Raw genomic sequence first — 20,276 nt, forward strand, 5'->3', positions numbered from 1 at the left:
CTATATCTATTAGAGTGTGAATGGTTACGCCAAAATTTATCTGTCTTAATAGAAAAGAGCCCTATAAAGTCGTTGTGGATACCGCGTAAAGATATCCTATTAACATAATGATATTTCACACTTGTGTTCACAGCGAAAAAAAGGAAACGCTTATTTACAACTTTTATAGGATTTAAAATCCAATAATATATGAATGCGTTAAATACAATTTTACATTAAAAATTAAATTGAAATTGCTAATAATTATAATGTTCTCTTGTAACTAGCTCCAATAAATATCTTTACCTATAAATTATCCATAACAGCTGAATTAATACAGAGAATTGGTTTCATTGCATTACCGTGCAGTGTAATCAACATGGCAATAAGGCATGCATGTTCGATCAGTCAACATAACCTAGCTTATGTTGCATGCATGCAGTTATTCGATAAAAAAGTCATGCATCCGGATATACGTTGACTGTATTCATTAATTAAACTCAGCTAAAATGCCTTGTTATGGAAAATATTTATAATTGCCTGAAATCTGCAATATACGCAGTGTGTCAACCTAAAAAATTCTTTTTAACCCATGTCGTTGGATATAGGTCTACAATAATTATATATCCACGCAAAAAGTTAATAGGTTTTGGTTCAACTGTTTTTTCATTAATCTTCAGTTGTAATAATAACTATGGACGAACATTCCAGTCATCGGACTTGCATATTCTTACAGTATCTGGTCATCCCATGCAACATTCAATCAATGCGCTCCACAAAAAATATGGCATGATGAAGATGAATTGAGAAAAACTTAACTAAGCGTGGTTCCCAACGGAGTTGCCGACAACTTTAATCTCTACTTCACTGTCTTCATCTGAATCGCCTCTCGCCATATTTTGCATAAGGTTAGCTTGCTCCGCGCCATCGGTGCGGGGTCTGCTATTAGTTAACGTTCTTGCAAATTTCGACATACTAGGCAAATCATGAAACGAAAATTTCACATCTCTGAAAGCGTGTAGCAAAAACACTCCGACGATAATTGTGAGTAAACCAGCGAGAGCACCTAAAACGTCTTTCGCATCCCTGTTAGACCATTCTTTGAAGAGAATTGCTGACGCAATAATAGTCAACGTTGTGAACATGACGTAATATATCGGTGTAACTAACGCAGTATTGAATATATCCAAAGCCTTGTTGAGGTAGTTCATCTGAGTGACAATGCAACCTGCGACCGCGAACAAAAGCATCCACGCAACAGGATTCTTGACCTCGTTTTGTCCCTTGAACATTTGCTTGAGGACAATTCCAAGACCTTTACAGCCCATAACAGACAGGGAACCAACCAAAGAGCAGATGGCAATGTAGATGAGTATATTTTCCTTGCCATAACGAGGACCGTAATGAAAGACTAACACGACACTAATGATTAACACTATGCAAGCGTAGGCGACAAAAGCTAAAGAGAATAGAAAATCACGTGCTTGTTTTTAGGGAGGTTTAGGCTTTGAAGAAATTGATAAGGAGATGAGTGGTTATTTAAAAGGTTTTAAAAGCACAAGATGGTGGAATTTGCGGGTAGTGGATTGCAATAACGGCTATTTGACATTAAAAAGACCTGAAAGTGAAATCAAACATAGCACTGGTGAGTGCGTCGGTTGCCGCATTTTATTGAATGAGATAATATTCGTCATTTGCAGAAAAAGTCTAAGGGGCGCCTATTGACTGTTACAAAATCAACCTTGATCTCATCTTTGCTTGAAGCCTAAAGTTAAGTTCTTAAATCACATACAAAATATTAGGAAAAAATACACATGGCATGTACCTGCATCAGTCAACTTAGCGCCCAGTTCTTCCACTGTCTCCACTGACTCTTCTTGAGGAGCGTGAATTACGAGCACAACTGAACCAATAAGAGATAGGAAACAGCCAATTTTGCCATGGATATTTAAGTCTTCTTGAAGGAAATATGAAGCTAATATAGCACTGAAAATAGATTATGAGCATTCAGACCATGAATAAAGTTCAAGACATATATATTAACATATGCACAACCTTAATGATAACGATATATATAATTTTTCTATCGCTTACCTTACTAAGACACTTAGTGCCCCAAGTGGTGTTACCAAAACTGCTGGTGCAAATGCATAAGCTGTGAAGTTTGCTATCTCACCAAGTACCACTATCAAAAGATCAATAAATAAGAATATATAAATTTTCTTTTGCGATTAGGCTACTGGGCTTTAAGGGCTGAACATGGGATTGAGGTTAAGCAAATTTCCATTATTTTATCATTAAGCCATTCTTGAGTTGTGGCTTTTTAAACCTAATGGTCTTACATAATAGGAACTGCACACACAGACAATACAGTATTAGAAACATACTAAAAATCCAACATATCTATAATAAATACATAATAAATATTATAAATATTTAACAAATAATTATTTGCAATGAATATTGTTGTATTCAATTATATATTGGCATCTCCAAATATTTTAAAGCTGCTGAAATAAAAATGATGAACACCATATATTGGTAAAAAAAACCACCATCACATTGTTTAATTAGCAGAGCTTTCTGTTTTACAATGTATGGGTAGTTGGAAAAAGTTAATGTTGATTTTAAAATGTTACCTATATATATATTTTTTATTAAACATATGGCAGTTTGTCTATTTTCTGCATTGTGATATATTTCTGCAAAACATATAGATATTTTAAAAAGGTGAGTTTCAACCTTCCTCTAATAAAGCGAAATGTAATCCCAGTTATGTAATCCCAAGTGCATATTTCAACACAGAGGATATGGGATAATCATTGCGATCATTCTTACATGAATATTGACATGAAAGGAGTGGTAGCCATGAGGAAGAAGCAATTCTCAAAAACATATCAAGGGATAGTAATGTGACGAGTATATTTTACAGCAAAATTCATGTGAAGTATTAAATAAATTCTTGTACAAGTTTATACAACTTACTTAGCATTAACCCAGTCCACCAAAGCCATTCTTTTAGATAAGCAAAACCACCACTGCCTTAAAATAAAATTATTTTTCCATTTAAAATTTGTTTCTTTTCATTTTATTACCTATCAATGGTTCCTCAGTTCACCCTCTAGCAGTATGCTTTTACTAACAATTAATATCAACTGGATTAAATGGAAGTACTAAAGAAGGGCCAATACACACAACAAGCTATTTAATTAAAACTTAATTAACACCAACCACTTGTATCAATGGTAAAAAATAGATAATATTTGCTATCATTTCGCAAGATGACACTTCAACTTCCGAAACAAAACAGAATAATAGCTGCATGTACCTAATTAAAACCCTTTTTGCCTTATGATTTCTTATAACATCTTGGTAATAGTGGAACATTAATTTTGCAGTGTATTATCCATGTAGAAAAATACATATTCAGAAAATTATTCCTATAAGCTCAAAAGGCTCAAAGAATTGACTTATAAATTTCATATAAGATGCTCAAAGATTCATTATGCTCTTAAGTACATTTTTCTAAACCTACAGAACCACAAACCATAAACACTAAAATAGATTAAAGTAAGTAATATAAACACAACTGGTGGCAATACAATGCAAGTTCATTCCCCATTATTGTGTGCATTATTTCATTGGGCATTATTTGGGCATTAGAACATTATTAAAAGTCGCAATATAGGCCAATATAAAAGTGAAACAAAACGCTAATTGTACATATAATAGCGGTATGCTTTTTATAATATGATGTAGGATTTAAGAATCAAGACAGTAAAAATTTTCTCGGTCGTAATAAGTGTTGAATGTATGTTAATAATATTATGCAATATACTGTAAATATACTATCTGACAGTATGTGATTAATAAATATATATACAGAGGAAGCACTGTATTTTTTTGAATTTGTATTATCACGAGGGTGCCTAACTAATACATGATAATACGCCGATTTTCACATTACCCGCTCTTACTCCAGAGGATTGCGATACACGAAGGAGGCCTTTCTTTTTTATGATAAAGCTGCTGCCAATAAAGACGCTCGAACTAACTGCCAATCCAAGACCAATGTAGAAGTTACGATAGCTGTCTTCATCGCCGATCTCATTCACTCCTTTGCTTATTCCGGATGAAGTTGCAGTCAATAACGCGACAGCTAAATGATGATACGAAAATACGTTTAAATAATCTGAATAGTAACGATGAGCTCGAGATGAATATACTTACAAGTTGTTGAAGAACCATTATGCGAAATCATGGCGAATTTGTTGTGTCCTAAACCTTCTGCCGGAAGAGAAACAACAATTGCATGAATGTTGCGGTGTCGTCCGGGCACTGGGTTCAATTTTGCATACGTAATAAAAGCCACGTCGACATGCCAGAAATAGTATACCACAAATAATTACCAAAGGTATCTATCAATTATCATTATTATCAAGAGAAAAAATGTCCGCAGGGATATAACGATACGAGGGCAAAGGTAGCCTGCACGGCAGGCGGTCTCTTAGGGCAAAGGGGACAGATGGCAAAGGGGGACAGTGTGTGACTCTATAGACATTATCTCATTGTTTTTAAGCCTCTCACGCGCGTGATTACGCGCAAGGGAATTTAGTAATGAAATCGTTTTATTCTACAAAGACTGTTTTGTCAGGTGAGCCATGATTTCATTGCAAGTGGGCTTTTATTCTAATAGGAGTTATTTAAAATTAAAGAAGCTGATTTCTATGCGTCTATTGATTTAGCGTACACTGTAAAAACTGATTGGTCAAAATGACGAAAAAAAATTGGTCACTTGGATGCATCTGAGAGAACCAGTTAAAATTGGTCGTTTTAACCAATTGAATTAACCAATTATTAATTGGTCATTTTAACAATTAACAAATGGTTAAACCAACCAATTTTTGTGGTTGTGTTGACCAGTTGTTTCTGGTTAAAATGACCAATTAAAGAATGGTTTATTTTATTGGTTAAAACGACCATTTTTAAATGGTTCTTGCAGAAGCGTCCAAGTGACCATGTTTTCCAAGGTTTTCACCTATACAATAAATCAACAAGAATATATATCATAAAAAATATATTGATATAGCAACAAAAATTACAAATAATTAAGAATATTAGCATATTAGTACTTATATACATTAAGTTGCATGGCATGGTATTCTATATATATATATAATTATATATATTATATATATATTATATTATATATATATATAATATATATTATATATATATATAATATATATATATATATATATATATATATATATATATATACATTATTTACATGAGAGCATCTACTTCATCATTGCAAGGAAATGTTCAACATTTACAGGCATGGCAACCTTTTGTTCAGTTAAAAGGATGTGCTCCAGAAATACAAACACATTTTTGCTATGCCCAGTTTTACCACGTGGGTACTGAGCATTAAATGCATAAAGCGCTCAGACATACAAATTCTATAGTGTCACTTTTTTGCGCATAATAAAGATATTCGAATATATAATAAGGATATTCGAATATATTATTCGAACTTTGCTTCTTTTCTTGACATTTAATTTCTATATATTTGTATAATTTCAGATGATTTTGAAATACACAAATTCCAGATTAAGAATTTTCACCTGTGCATTATTTCCCAAGCGTAGATTGCTTACGTGCAGTAACAGTATCTTTTTTAATGCAGTCCCACGCGGCCTCGATTTAACAACAAATATAAATTTACTTAACATTGTCATTGATCTAGTAAACATGCAGTTACGGATAAAATGTTGATAAATCAATCTAACATCTACATCATAAAATCATGAACATTACAGTGAACATCTATATATTAAATATAATTTATATCTTTGATATGCACGTTTTACAAACCTAAAAAAATATCTGCACACTTTTTACAGCGATTGAATTAAAACAATGTTTTCGCAAAATAAAGTTGAAAAGCGTTTAACAAAGTAGTTTTTCCACCCGCCGCCATTTTGAAAAATTCGCTTATGTCATTATCGCGTAATAATCCGAGTCGATTTACCATTCTCCAATAACCACCTTTGCAATTTTACTAAAACAACCCAAATATGGTAATTTCGACCATGGTCAAATATACCAGAATATGGTATATTCGACCTTGGTAGGTCCATAGTAAGGTTCGACCATGATGAAGGTCGTATATACCTGGATATGGTATATTTGCCAATGGTAAGATCGTATATTCCGTAAAATGGAATTATTGGACTTTTGTGGGGTAGAAGTATAGAAAGTCTATAGAGTAGTATATAGTCTATAGTCAGTAGACTAAACACGAGAGTGGACTAAAGGCAGTGGACTAGCGGAGTAAAAAGCATATGAAACGTTGGAGAAGCTCAACCTTACAAAACCAACGACCAAAGACAGGGACAGCAACGACGAATATTTGAAGAAGAGAAGAGAAGAACAGAGAAAGAAGAGGACATTAGTGAACTTTAGTAAAACCTTGTAAAGATCTCCTACCTCGCGTAAATAGAAAATAAAGATACATAACACACGGGTAAGTTAGACGGGAATCCTGTCTGGAAGAGAAACTCGTCTTAAATTCGCATTTAAACTCAGAAAAAATCTCCTTTCGATCGGAACGGACAGGAAAATTTCCTTTGTCGGTGAGTTCTCTGGCGGCGTTTATACAAAGGAATCTTTCCTCAGTTTCCTGTCCTGTCCGATCCAAAAGAGAATTATCCTGAGTGGAAATTAGCCACTCCGGAAAACGAGCAGCGGATCGGATCGGATTTTTTTCCGAGCCTGGTCCGATCCATGAAGTGATTTCGGATCGGATAAAAAAAGTTGAAACTATTTGAACTTTTTTTTATCCGGTCTCGGACGCTTTCGGATCAATATAAGCCAAAAATTTCAACAGACGGCGTACGCGCGGATTATCTTTCGTTCCGATCCGATCCGATCCGCTGCTCGTTTTCTGGAGTGGAAATTAGCCTTTAGACGGATCAGTAAATCAGACGAGTTTCAGAAATATCAGCACGGTCAAGGACGGAACAAGGCTACGGAAAATAAACACAAATATTATCGCAATGATTACGCAATCAGACGGGTTTTTACGGCTATCAACTTTCCAGTCTCAGTAACATGAGTATTCGGCTTTTCTTAATTCTTGTACCGTTTACTTGGAATCTACTTCATTAAAAATACAAAACAATCGCACCGTGACCATTAGCTTCACTTGGGCCGCATATAACAACTAACTTATGAAAACAATAGTGCTTTACGGCACTTCATACCTCTATGTGATATTTTAGCGAGAACACAAATGGCTACTATTAGGTTACAAGCTACGCATAAGATACAATTGTGTGCGTGTTTTAGACAAGAAAATAAATCATGAACATTAAAAAGAACTCCTTTAAATTGTTATTTCATTTGAGATCCTACCCATGAGGTATTCAGTAATATAAAAAAGTACAGCCTTTCATCGCAAGATCGTGCGGTCTACTGGCAAAGGAAGTGCTCTCCGAGTGTAAGGGCAAAGGTTCGAGCCCCAGATGGGAATGTTTTTTTCTTCTATTTCATCAAAGATCCTTCCAAAAAGGATTAAGTAAAATAAAAAACCCTAGGCTTACACCACAAGAACTGGTGGTGTTGTGGTGAAGACGATGATCTGCCAAGTATACAGTCGATGGTTCAAGCCCTGGATAAACCGGAAAAAGAGCAAGGTATAATAAAGTGAGAATTTGTGAGTGTGAGAGGAGTAAAGCGAGAGGGCGAATATGCCCTCGCCTTGGGCGAGGAGTAGACTGAGGGGGGTTCTCTTTCCCCCGGCTTTCCTGACTTTCAAAGCAAGCTTTCTTCAAACATTTAATTGTGTTAGGGGATAGTTAGGGGTATGTGAGGATAGATTAAAGTAAGGATAGATAGGAGTAAATAGGAGGATAAATAGGGGTAAAGAGGTTTAAATGAGTACAAAAAGACTTAAACATTTTATATAGTGTTTTCTCACCTATGCCCTCTCTCCTGCCGCCCAATTACTAAGTCTTTTTGTACTCATGTACCCCTCATTCACCCTACCTATCCCCTGGTTTCCCTAAATTTCCCTAAAGATTAACTTTGATTTTCAAAGATTAACCGAGTATACAAACCTCCCCAGAACAACATACCTACCGTTTTTTTCTTTTTTTTTCTTTTTTTCTTTTTCGCGCCATGAACAACGTCCCACACTGTTCTTGATACCTCTATCTTGTACTTGATAGTCCACGACTTTACCACAAGGCTAATTGGTGATTGTTGGAAGCCTACACCAACTTATTCACCATCACCTTACAATGTTTTATTAATAACGAAAATTTTCATCTAAAACGAGATTCGAACCTTCGACTGTCGACACATGAGACTAACATCTTGACCACTAGACTACAAGATCTTGTGCAGAATGGCTATGGTTATTTAATTTACTTTATCCTTTTTACGAAGTTCATAATGAAAAACAGTTATGGCAGGATTCGAAACATCGATTTATCACTTTGGAGATCATTGTCCTCGCCACTAGACTACCAGATCTCTTCTGAAAGGCTATGGTTATTTAATTTACTTTATCCTTTTTACGAAGTTCATAATGAAAAACGGTTATGGTAGGATTCGAACCATCGATTTACCACTTGGGAGCCCATTGTGTTAGCCACTAGGCTACAAGATCTTCCGCTGAAAGTCTATGGTTATTTAATTTACTTTATCCTTTTCACAAAGTTCATAATGAAAAAACGGTTATGGTAGGATTCGAACCATCGATTTACCACTTGGGAGTCCATTGTGTTAGCCACTAGGCTACAAGATCTTCTGCTGAAAGTCTATGGTTATTTAATTTACTTTATCCTTTTCACAAAGCTCATAATGAAAAACGGTTATGGTAGGATTAGAACCATCGATTTACCGGTTGGAAGTCCGTTGTGTTAGCCACTAGACTACAAGATCTTCTACTAAAAGAATATGGTTATTTAATTTACTTCATCCTTTTCACCAAGTTCATAATGAAAAACGGTTATGCTGGGATTCGAACCACCGATTTACCACTTGAGAGACCATTGTCTTCACCACTAAGTTACGAGATCTGGTGCTGAACGGCTACGGTTCTTTGATTTACTTTATCCTTTTCTCGAAAGACATAATGAAAAACGGACATGCTTGGACTCGAACCTCCAGTTTGAAAAATGGGAGAGCATTGCCTTTACCGTTAGAACAGCAGAACTTCTGGCGAATTACTACCGACACTATTTTATTTTACTCACCCTTTTTTCGAAGGATTTTACATAAAATTATATAATTTTACTTTGATGATGATGAAGCTAGTTATATGCGGCCAAGGTGAAGCTAATGGTCACGGTGCGATTTTTTTGTATTTTTAATGAAGTCAAGTCTGATTTTACTGGTCATAAATTAAAATTTGAGGAAAATGGTAATTCAGATTCATTAGAATGTTTCAACATTTGCCACTTATTTGACAGCTGAAATTGTGCTCCAAATCTCCAACATAACGCAACAGATATTACTGAATAACTCTACTTCTCTTAAGCTGCGTTTACACGGTACCATCCGCTCGCCACAACATCTTCGTTTCCATTATGAAACAACGATTAGTAAATGTTTATTAATTTTATTAAATTGGGCATATTTATTCAGGGCTAGGAAATTAAAAATCTGCACCATCTTCCATTAACTTCAAAATTTCAGCCAAAATGGTAAGGGCTATAGAATTCATTTTCGGCATGTTGAGACATTTCAGAAAATTTTCGAAAGTCGTCAAAATGGTAAGGATACGTATCCGTCACTATTTTGGCCGAAATTATAGTTTTGAATTTTCCATTGCTCCAAAACAAATATGCTCAAACACGAAATAGATTAGCATTAGTGAATCAGTTGAAGTCATTTTTAGAAAATTTAACATGTAACGCATTTTAGAAAATTTTCAAAAATCGTTAATTTTTGTTGAAATTTACGAATTTTTAATGTTCAAAAAACAAATCAAATGCGCTTAAAAGCGAAAAAATATTGTCTTAGTAAATATTTTAAGGCATTTTCAGCATGTTAACAAATTTTAGAAAATTTTAGAAAATCATCATACTTGAAAGTGAATAAACAACTTAAATATTGATCTTAGAAACTTAAAGAAAACAACCTTAATGCCTCAAAAAATACTGCCACTTCTTGATTCCTCTCGTGGAAATTTTATGGAAATTTAAACATGTTGTTTGTGAAATTTTTGTTAAATCTATGGAAATTCCAGCCCTACTTGATGGAAATATTTATTTGCCCTACTTGTTGGGAATTTATACGACTGAATACATGAAATCTCGACTTTTCGAGCAAAGTCTTAATTATCGTTTATTAGAAAACTCTAAATTACGAGGAGTCTTTCGCTCGAAACGTCAAAGGGAACCTTCGTACAACTTCAATATGACGAAGGGACTTCGCTCGAAACGTCGAGAAGCTGTTTAGTTTAACTTTTATATAGGCTTGCGTGAATCGCAAAATAAGACAATACGCGCTACGCGCATTTTCTGTTAAATAGATTATAGATTCTTGACAAGTAAAATCTAATATATGATGCTCAAAAATTTGATAACTGTCTAGAATTCGTGGCTTTTCGCACTTTTAAAAAATTCTGAAATGCTGAAATGGATCTGATTATACATTGGCTTGACGTCGCCATGACGATAAGAAGCCCGGAGCAATATGTCGCGACGTGATAAAACCCCTAACATTGCAATTATTGAGTGCCTGCTGTCTGTGGTTTCATATTAGCCGAATTCATATTGGGAACGGGAAACTCGTCTCAAGCGGCTGTTTATATGGGAGCCAGGCTGGCTCGGGATAAACTTGTCCTGTGTTTATTTGAGAGCATTTTATCCCGCTTGCCAGGATGGAGATGATTTACAACGCCTTTATTGGCTTTGCGTTTGAAGTTCATATCACATTAGTATCAGCATCTATTAAAATAAATGGCCACCGCTGAGTGTTCGTTTTTAATCATGTAGTGTTCAAAACTATAAAAAGAAACGCTGAGAAACATAAAAAATTATAAAAATGGGATTTTCCACTGCAACCGGGCCAGCCCCCTTGGAGTGTTTATATGAAAATGTCTTCATCCCGCTAAACGAGACTCGCCTCTTTCGAGCGAATTTCTGAAATATCCGGTCAAGGACGGAACAAGGCTGGCGGGCTAAGAGAAAACAAACAAAATGAGTTTCCCGTCTCAAATATGAATGCCGCTATTTTTTGTCCTTGGTCGAAACAATTTTTAATACTATTTTACGTCCTTTGGTTCTTAATTTGAACACTGGCTATCTATATGATTCGTAAGTTACGTTTCCCCAGTTCACTGCGTTTACCAAGCATGCCGCATTCGCCATTAGGATAAACATAATTCCCTGCCGGGTACGAGGACGTTGAAACTGAGTCAATAAAAATTGAAATACTGAAGAGTTAGAATATTGAATTCTATCAAGCTAGAAATTTCCGTGTTGCTCAGTTTGGTACAGTGGCCGCCGAAGGTCGTTAAGCGCGGGAGGGGTAAATATTCATATATTCACGTTCAGCATTATTGGTTTCCTTTGAAATTGATTGTTTTTACAGTCTGCTAACCTCGATCTATTAATATATAAATTCTTTTGATGATATATAAGTGTGAGTGATTCAAATTGTATTATTTACACGAGTTACATTATCTCAAGGCTTTTGATTTTCTCATGTGCGAATACCCTACACTATACACTATATCTCAGTGTAAACGGGTGCAATATCACGCGAAGAAGCTTTTTATCAGTTAATTAATTTCAACCACACCCTAAACGTCAGCATTTAACTTTAATCTCCGCGTGAATAAATTATCAAATTTTTACCCACAGCCTTTCGCGACGATTGTATTAGCGACTGAATATATTGCACAGCCACTATCCTTGCGAACGATCGTCCATACAACAAGAGCCTAATTATGATAAGCCACTACCAATTTCTCGGGATCCTCTTGTTAGCATTGCTGTCTGCTTCTTCGACGTATGCAGGTATGGTCTCATGCGAGGCGTCGAAGAAAGACATTTCAAAGATGACAAAAGATAATCTATTCTTCACGAAAACCAAACCATTGGTAATAGGCCATAGAGGAAACCCAATATTATACCAAGAAAACACTCTGGATGGTTACAAGAGCTTACTTGATCTAAATGTCGACGGCTTTGAGACGGATATATTTTTAACGAAGGATAAGAAATTGGTGTTGTTTCACGATGTTAACACAATGGTATGTGGACCGACATATAAATAATAAGGGACATATTGTGTATATTATTTTATTACACTGTACAAGGCAGACAATGATTTAGAATACTGTAGCACGAGTAAAGCTGAAGGTAATATTGTCAGGATACATTTCACTTGCACGCATAGTTACATTATTCGTCGGTTAAAATAATTCATGTTATTATTTGCTAAAACCACTGGATGCTTGTCCAGAGGAGTACAATTGTTTCATTTATTATATTCATTGAAATCAATGGTGTTTCGTGCAATCTGATTGGTTAAAAATAGTGTGAATAATTCCCAAATCGCACTATTTTTGAGCATTGATCACATCATTTATAAGCCAATATGATTGAAGCTCTGCACCACAAAATGCAATCAGATTTGGTATTTCAGTGTATCTATAACTATCCAATCAAATTACAGGGGAAAATGGCACAAAATCTTATGATTTTGAATTTCTAAATACCCCGCAAAATTTCTTGACAAAAATAGATGAAAATTACTCACATTCAGTTATATAGTACAGTTAATATAGTTATACAAAATGAAAATAATAAAAGAGAAATTGCACTTCGTGTCGTGCAATTTTGGTGTGAAATCAAACTTCTGGTTACAATCAATGTATAAGTGTGACTGTAATCATGCACGCGTTTGATTTCACACCAAATTGCCCTCCACTCAGTGCAATTACCATTATTAATTGTACTGCATTACTATTAATGATTTTGCCGAAATAAACAAAATAGCGGAAAGTTCTTCGCAACAGGTCAGAAAAGTAGACGAAAATACTGCCGAAAGTGCAAAATTATGGATAAAGGTCCAGCAGGACTGTTTTTGCTGACTGCAGGAAAGTATCGTGTTTGCATTGAAAATTCACCAAAAATTTCACTCGCTAGGAAAGTTGTACGATTTTATTATGTTAATAAACTAATAATCATGCGATGTTGCTCGTGCAATTAGAGATTAATAGTATAGAATAGTATAGATGATCTCAAAGAATGCTTTACACAGCTCTACGGCGAGCCGCCGCAAACGTACAGGAGGACTGCAGGTTCAGTGAGCATTCAACCTAGCCTATACTAACTAATAATGGCCGACGTAGCGAACGTGCTTGGCGATGCGATCGAGCTAGGCCCCGTTGATGTGAACATCCTACGTGTTTGTCCTCTGTCTTGACAAACACATCACATCTTGGACCTTAACGATATACCCTCTCCATCCCGTGATTACACAGTCACACGCGAATCACTGGAAGTGACAGCACGTGGAAGGGAAACAAAAAGCAAACAAACAAACACTCAAGGATAAGAGCCAGAAAAGCATACCTCGAAGGAAGGAACGCGTACCCGAGATGCTCAATAGACCGGCGCCATTAATTAAGATTTTATATACTATGTGAATATTATTTATGTCTAGGGCGAAATTCAATGTCCAAGAGGAATTCAAGTTTCTTATAATTATATTTTGAAACTTAATTTCCTCAACTGCAATTCAATATTCTGTAATTGACGTTTTCACACATACCTTATTCAAGGCATAAAAAAGGGGGGGGGGGGTTCTAGGTATACTGTTTGTCTACAGATTTTAGGCTACTGTCGTCATGTTACGCGCACGAAATATTTCCGGACTTTCACGTGACATGTTTCGCTCCATTACTTCTCCAGATATCTTGTACTCCGAACAATAAATGAAGCAGCCCTCGCATTTCTCAAGTAAAAATGTAGCCAACGAGCCTCAGGAATAGCACAATCGTCTGGTAAAAAAACTCCAAGACACCTAAACTTTGCAAAGGGAAAACACAATGAAATGAAGTTCAACAGACGATGTTTTGAAAACTCCGCCACCGAAATTTTGTCTAAAATCTGCTCCTTCCCCTCCCCCGGCCATTGCCATCGCATCATTCCGGCCGTTCCTGCACATACTCTTTAAAACAATTGCAAGCATATTCGTAATTTCTTAAATCTACATCCCCGCCAAAGGCAGAGTAAGTGCATGGGGCACAATCGTGCACTGACAACTATTTAACTTTCTTCACTATTTCAAGTGCTCTTTTCCAGGGACTCTGTTGTAGTTTATCTTTCCCCACAGTAGTTTATGTAGTTTCCCCAGATATTTAACTATTTCATTTTATGTTATTTTATATTATTCATGCACAGACACTAACGGGAGAGGATCACAATATTATGGAGATGACATATGCTGAAATAAAGAAACTTGACATAAAGAAACAGATAAAATATGGTAAAAAGATCTAGATAGTAAAATGTAATAAATCAGTATATAAATATATATACGTTAAAATTCTGTTTTGTCCGATTCAATCGGATTCATTTTCATCGAACTGGGACAAATTTTGCAATTAGGCGAACTGGCTATCGATTATAAATTCATTTGCAGCAAAAGGTTACTCAATCTACCTATTTCTTGCATGCTGCGACCATCATCTAGTGGTTCAGCAACAGCCAAAGGCATGGAATAGGATTTTTGACGAATGAACCTAGAAACCTTCCTCAAATTTCAAATATATATTATTCCGCGCGAAAAAACCTGAGCAGCAAATATGGCTTTACAACATCTAAATTTTAAATTTTCCCGGTGTTTTAAGGTGATCGTGTGTATAACTACTCAAAAACCGAGAAAATACCACTTTTGGAAGATCTGTTAAAGTTGATGAAGGGCTCTGGAATGCTCATGATCTTGGAGATGAAACCATCCGATCCGCCATATAATCTGAAGCACAGCCGACAGACTGGTATTGAGGTTGCGAGGATGGTGAAGAGAATGGGACTCGAGAAGCAGGTGGTTTTGAGCTCATTCGATCCATTCAAATTGTACCATGCTCGGGAGGAACTTAGCGGAATAAACACATGTTTTCTGTTCGCTAAAGACTACTGGAAAAGCGAGAGGTTTTTGAAAGGGTCTAAAAAGGATCTGGAACAACTTCCAGGTGTAAAGGACTGTGTAAAAAATGTATCAGATGCTGAATATGGAAAATTCATTTTGGAAACACCAGCATTAGTTAAAGCAATCGGTGCCTCCAGCCTCGATATGGATTATGATATTTACAACAACGCCAAATACTCAAATGATTCTTATGAGATGTTCAAGACGAAATCCGGAAAGGAATTTAGTTACGGAGCGTGGACCTTATACCAAATGAAATTCAGCGAAAAAGAATTGGACGATTCGGAGGGTAAGATTCAGAATTTGATTGATAACGGAGCTGGAAGATTGTACGTTGATGACATCCCTCGTTTACTGAAGAAACTTGGGCGACCCTTGCGCCGTCCAGCAAGCTGGGTGCATTATATATTTCAGATTTTCAGTTCCCCGTTTAGTAATCACCATCTTAATGATATTTAGTTTAGTGAAAGAGATAAACTTATTGAAAAACATGGAGATCATTTCAGAAAGCCCTTTTTATTTTTTGAGTGATGATTTCTTTCTGATCAGTTTCATACATATAACAAACTTTGTATTATTATATGACCGTATACTTTGCATGCATATAGTATACTTTGTATGCAACGACGAAAACATCGATAAAGTCGTATGTGCAAAAAAAATTATTTTTTAGAAAATAATTATAGATCCTTGACAAGTAGACTAAATTCGTAGAAAAGTTATAATAATTATATATATATAGAACTCAAATATTTTATGACTGTCTATAGAATTCATCGCTTTTCGCACAATTCTGAAATGCTCTAGCTGGTAAAACGTCCCGACGTCAACGAACCCCATAACATGCATGTTTTTACTCAGTCCCCCTATTTGTGATTTCATATTTTTATGGCCTTATCCAAGACAATTTTTAATTCTCCTTTCAGTCTTTGGTTCTTTTTTTATGGTTTTCGGGCTGAGCTAACGACCTCGCGAGGCAGGTAGCTCAGCCCGAAAACCATCCGCACATGAAAGAAACTTGTCCCTCGAGACGAATTCCTCACGAAAACTATTCGCACACGTGAGTAACTTGCTAAGCTAACAGCCACGCGAGGTCTCTAGCTTAGCTATAGCTCTCGTGTGCGGCGGGATATACGTTTCACAAGCATTCGCCATTAGGATGAACATCCGTCAATAAAAAAAACTGAGTCAATCAAAAATCGAAATACTCAAAAGAGAAGTCTAAGAACAGAATAAGTAAAATGATAATTTTCGCAAAGACTGCAATTAAGAGGTGGGTTTTTCATTATTGATTAAAAATTTCCTGGGATGTGCAAAGTGGATTTTCGTTTTTGTCAAGCTAGAAATTTCCGTGTTGCTTTTGGTACCGTGGCCGCCAAAGGTCGTTACAAGTGCGGGAGGGGTTAATATTAAAATATTCACGTTCAGCATTATTGTTTTCTTTTGACATTGATTGTATTTACAGTCTGCTAACCTGCACGGTTCTATGAATATTAGCCGCCCACTTAATGATTTTCCGCGGCCACTGTGAAAAATTGTTGCCTTGAAGCTACATTATAAGAGGGTTTCATATTATATTATTTCAGATATAATCATTTCAAGGCTTTTGAAATGACCAATTTCCTCACGTGCGAATATATACCAAGGAAGCACTCACTATACACTAGGATAAATATTGTGCAATATTTTGCTAACCTCAGTTAAATAATCTCCCGGGATCACATCCTAGACGTCAGCATTTTATAATTAACTTTAATGTCCATCATCAGGAAATAAAATCAATTTAAATATCAAGTTTCCACTCAACAGGCTTTCGTCGCGATTGTATTAAGGTATTAGCGACTTATTTCAAGCGCTTATTCCACTATCTTTTCATGAGAACGAGGACAAATCTTCCATACAACAGGACCTGAATTATGATAAGCCACTACCAATTCCCCGGGATCCTTCTCTTAGCATTGCTGTCTGCTCCTTCGACGTATGCAGCAGGTATGGTCTCATGCGAGGCGTCGAAGAGAGACATTTCGAAGATGACAAAAGATAATCTATTCTTCACGAAAACCAAACCATTGGTAATAGGCCATAGAGGAAACCCGATTTTATACCAAGAAAACACCCTGGATGGTTACAAGAGCTTACTTGATCTAAATGTCGACGGCTTTGAGACGGATATATTTTTAACGAAGGATAAGAAATTGGTGTTGTTTCACGATGTTAACACAACGGTATGTGGACGGCACTGGACCGACATATAATATGGACATATTGTATATATTTAATTACACTGTACAAGCCAGACAATACTACTCCCGTACCACGATTAATGCTGTAGGTAATATTGTTAAAGGTACATTTCACATGCATGTAGCATTATTCGTCGATTGTTAAATTAATGATACATCTGACAAAGGCGGATTGCTTTATTGCTTTTCCCCTCAAAAGAAAGCAACTAGATTTTAATTAATGAATGAATATTAATTATATATCTAGGGTGAAATAAAACGTCTAAAAAGAATTTCTCATAATTATATTTTTTGAAACTTTAATCTCCTCAACTGCAATTTAATATTCCCCAATTGACATATTGACACATGATACCTTATTCAAGGCATAAAAGGGGAGGGATCATGTAATGTTGCCTACAAATTTTAGCCTTATCACATACTCAGCGCCGCCAGAACAGGGTTCAGCTGCCATCCTGCCTTTGACCAGCGGGTGGCAAAGATGCTTTTTCATTTTAAAGGATTACATTGTATATTTCTGAAGTAAAAGCGCAGCTAACGAGCTTCAGGAAGCACATGCAGTCGTCTGGTAAAAAACTCGAAGACATCTAAATCACTTTCGAAAGCGAGAACACAACATTCTCTTGTATGCATCGACACATAAATTTTCACTAAATTCTGCCCCCCCCCCCCCCCCATCGCCTGAGACTAATCTGGATAAAGGTGTGTTTCCCCATATCTTTAAACTCTTTCCTTTCATTTTATTTTATTTTATATTATTCGCAGACACTAACGGGAGAGGATCACAATATCATGGAGATGACGTATGATGAAATAAAGAAACTTGACATAAAGAAACAGATAAAATACGGTAAAATTATTTGATCTACTACTTCTTGTGACCTTAATAAAGCCTAGTTCCGATGGCTCAAGCGACAGATTGCATGATTTATGGTGCAGCTAATTTTCGGGTCCTTTTTCAAAAAACGTTTCTCACATAAACAAAATAAAAAAACTGCACTGCAGTTAGTAAGTTTAAACAACATCATATAACTTTCAGTATCCGAATCCAGAATCCAAATGAACTGGGACAAATTTTGCAAATATAGGCAAACTGTTTAATTTATATTATTATTATCATTATAATCAATCCATTTGCAGAAAAGGTTATATCCAATCTACCCATTTCTTGCATGCTGAACCATCATCTAGTGGTTCAGAAACAGCCGAAGGCATGGCATATAACTTCCGACGTTTGAACCTTCTTCAAAGAATTATACCGTTTGAAAAATCTCACGCTGCAAATATGGCTTTACAACATCTAAATTTTAAATTTTCCGGGTGTTTTAAGGAGATCGTGTGTATAACTACTCAAAAACCGAGAAGATACCACTTTTGGAAGATCTGTTAAAGTGGATGAATGGCTCTGGAATGCTCATGATCTTGGAGATGAAACCATCCGACCCGCCATATAATCTGAACCACAGCCGACAGACTGGTATTGAGGTTGCGAGGATGGTGAAGAGAATGGGACTCGAAAAGCAGGTGGTTATGAGCTCATTCGATCCATTCAAATTGTACCATGCTCGGAAGGAACTTAGCGGAATAGACACATGTTTTTTGTTCACCAAAAATTACTGGAAAAGCGAGAAGTTCTTGAAAGGGTCTAAAAAGGATCTGGAACAACTTCCAGGTGTAAAGGACTGTGTAAAAAATGTATCAGATGCTGAATATGGAAAATTCATTTTGGAAACACCAGCATTGGTTAAAGCAATCGGTGCCTCCAGCCTCGATATGGATTATGATATTTACAACAACGCCAAATACTCAAATGATACTTATGAGATGTTCAAGACGAAATACGGAAAGGAATTTAGTTACGGAGCGTGGACCATATACAAAATGAAATTCAGTGAAAAAGAATTGGATGATTCGGAGGGTAAGATTCAGAATTTGATTGATAACGGAGCTGGAAGATTGTACGTTGATGACATCCCTCGTTTACTGAAGAAACTTGGGCGACCCTTGCGCCGTCCAGCAAGCTTGGGACATTACATTTCAGCTCCGCGTTTGTTAATCACCATCTTAATGATATTTAGTTTAGCGAAAGAGACGAACTGATTCAGGGAACCCCCCTTTTTATTTGTTGAGTGATTCATGATTTCTTTTTGATCAGTTTAATTTGCTAGTTACCCATGCACAGACAAGCAATCATATCCTCGGAGAATAATTTTCTTCACGCACGATATTTCTGATTCAAAAATATGAGCCATGTTTTGTTTTATAATATACGTAAAAATCTTAGTATGAAGATTGTAGTGGGAAAAATTGCTCTTCTGTGCTTGGCTTCAATGACAGAGACCACCAATGGACAGGAATATATAACATTCGACACTAAAAATTCAAGTATACAACATTCGACGTATAAAAAGTCAGACCATAAATTGTCGCGTGATTTTTTAGAATAAACTCCTTGTTTCAAATATATGCGAGTTGTGTTTGATTATGTCTGGTGTGTCTAAATACAATAATAAAATAGTCAGGGACTGTTTCACAATTCAGCATTCCGAAAACAAGTGCAATTAAGTGGTTTCATGCGCCCCAATGTTCCAGGGACGATAAAAAAATTGTTGGGCACACGTGTTGATACTGTGCACTAGCTTACTTCATTTAAAAAAGTTTAATTCGACGAGATGTAGCTGTCTGAAAGATATGCATGAGGCGACCGATATATTTTCTATTCTGAGTAAATGGAACTAGTCTTGTCTGAAATTTAACGCACTTTTAATCGCGATAATATTAATCTGGTTCTGATTTGGGACCACGATGAAAATTTTGTTATGCAGTTTAATTTGAATTTGACACCACAGAAATGGGGGTTTATGTAGATCCCAT

At 36.0% G+C, this 20,276-nt stretch overlaps 3 protein-coding genes across 3 annotated transcripts; 2 read left to right on the plus strand and 1 right to left on the minus strand.

Annotated features, from left to right (window-relative positions):
* Positions 1–69: 69 nt before the first annotated feature.
* Positions 70–4,352, minus strand: LOC114523379 (magnesium transporter NIPA2-like). The gene is made up of 6 exons (XM_028544276.1): positions 4,210–4,352; positions 3,947–4,138; positions 2,965–3,021; positions 2,074–2,164; positions 1,805–1,965; positions 70–1,438 (listed from the first exon to the last, which is right to left on the minus strand). The coding sequence occupies exons 1-6, from the start codon at positions 4,238–4,240 to the stop codon at positions 798–800; spliced, it is 1,173 nt and encodes a 390-aa protein (XP_028400077.1). The 5' UTR covers positions 4,241–4,352; the 3' UTR covers positions 70–797.
* Positions 4,353–11,893: 7,541 nt separating this feature from the next.
* Positions 11,894–15,665, plus strand: LOC114523393. The gene is made up of 3 exons (XM_028544290.1): positions 11,894–12,253; positions 14,412–14,496; positions 14,861–15,665. The coding sequence occupies exons 1-3, from the start codon at positions 11,948–11,950 to the stop codon at positions 15,616–15,618; spliced, it is 1,149 nt and encodes a 382-aa protein (XP_028400091.1). The 5' UTR covers positions 11,894–11,947; the 3' UTR covers positions 15,619–15,665.
* Positions 15,666–16,973: 1,308 nt separating this feature from the next.
* Positions 16,974–19,866, plus strand: LOC114523392. Its single transcript, XM_028544289.1, has 3 exons — positions 16,974–17,384; positions 18,168–18,252; positions 18,733–19,866. Exons 1-3 carry the CDS (start codon positions 17,076–17,078, stop codon positions 19,500–19,502), a joined length of 1,164 nt encoding a protein of 387 aa, XP_028400090.1. The 5' UTR covers positions 16,974–17,075; the 3' UTR covers positions 19,503–19,866.
* Positions 19,867–20,276: the final 410 nt, after the last annotated feature.

The sequence above is a fragment of the Dendronephthya gigantea genome, unplaced genomic scaffold (assembly GCF_004324835.1).
Source record: "Dendronephthya gigantea isolate DGI-Jeju-01 unplaced genomic scaffold, DenGig_1.0 000027F, whole genome shotgun sequence".
NCBI lineage: Eukaryota > Metazoa > Cnidaria > Anthozoa > Malacalcyonacea > Nephtheidae > Dendronephthya > Dendronephthya gigantea.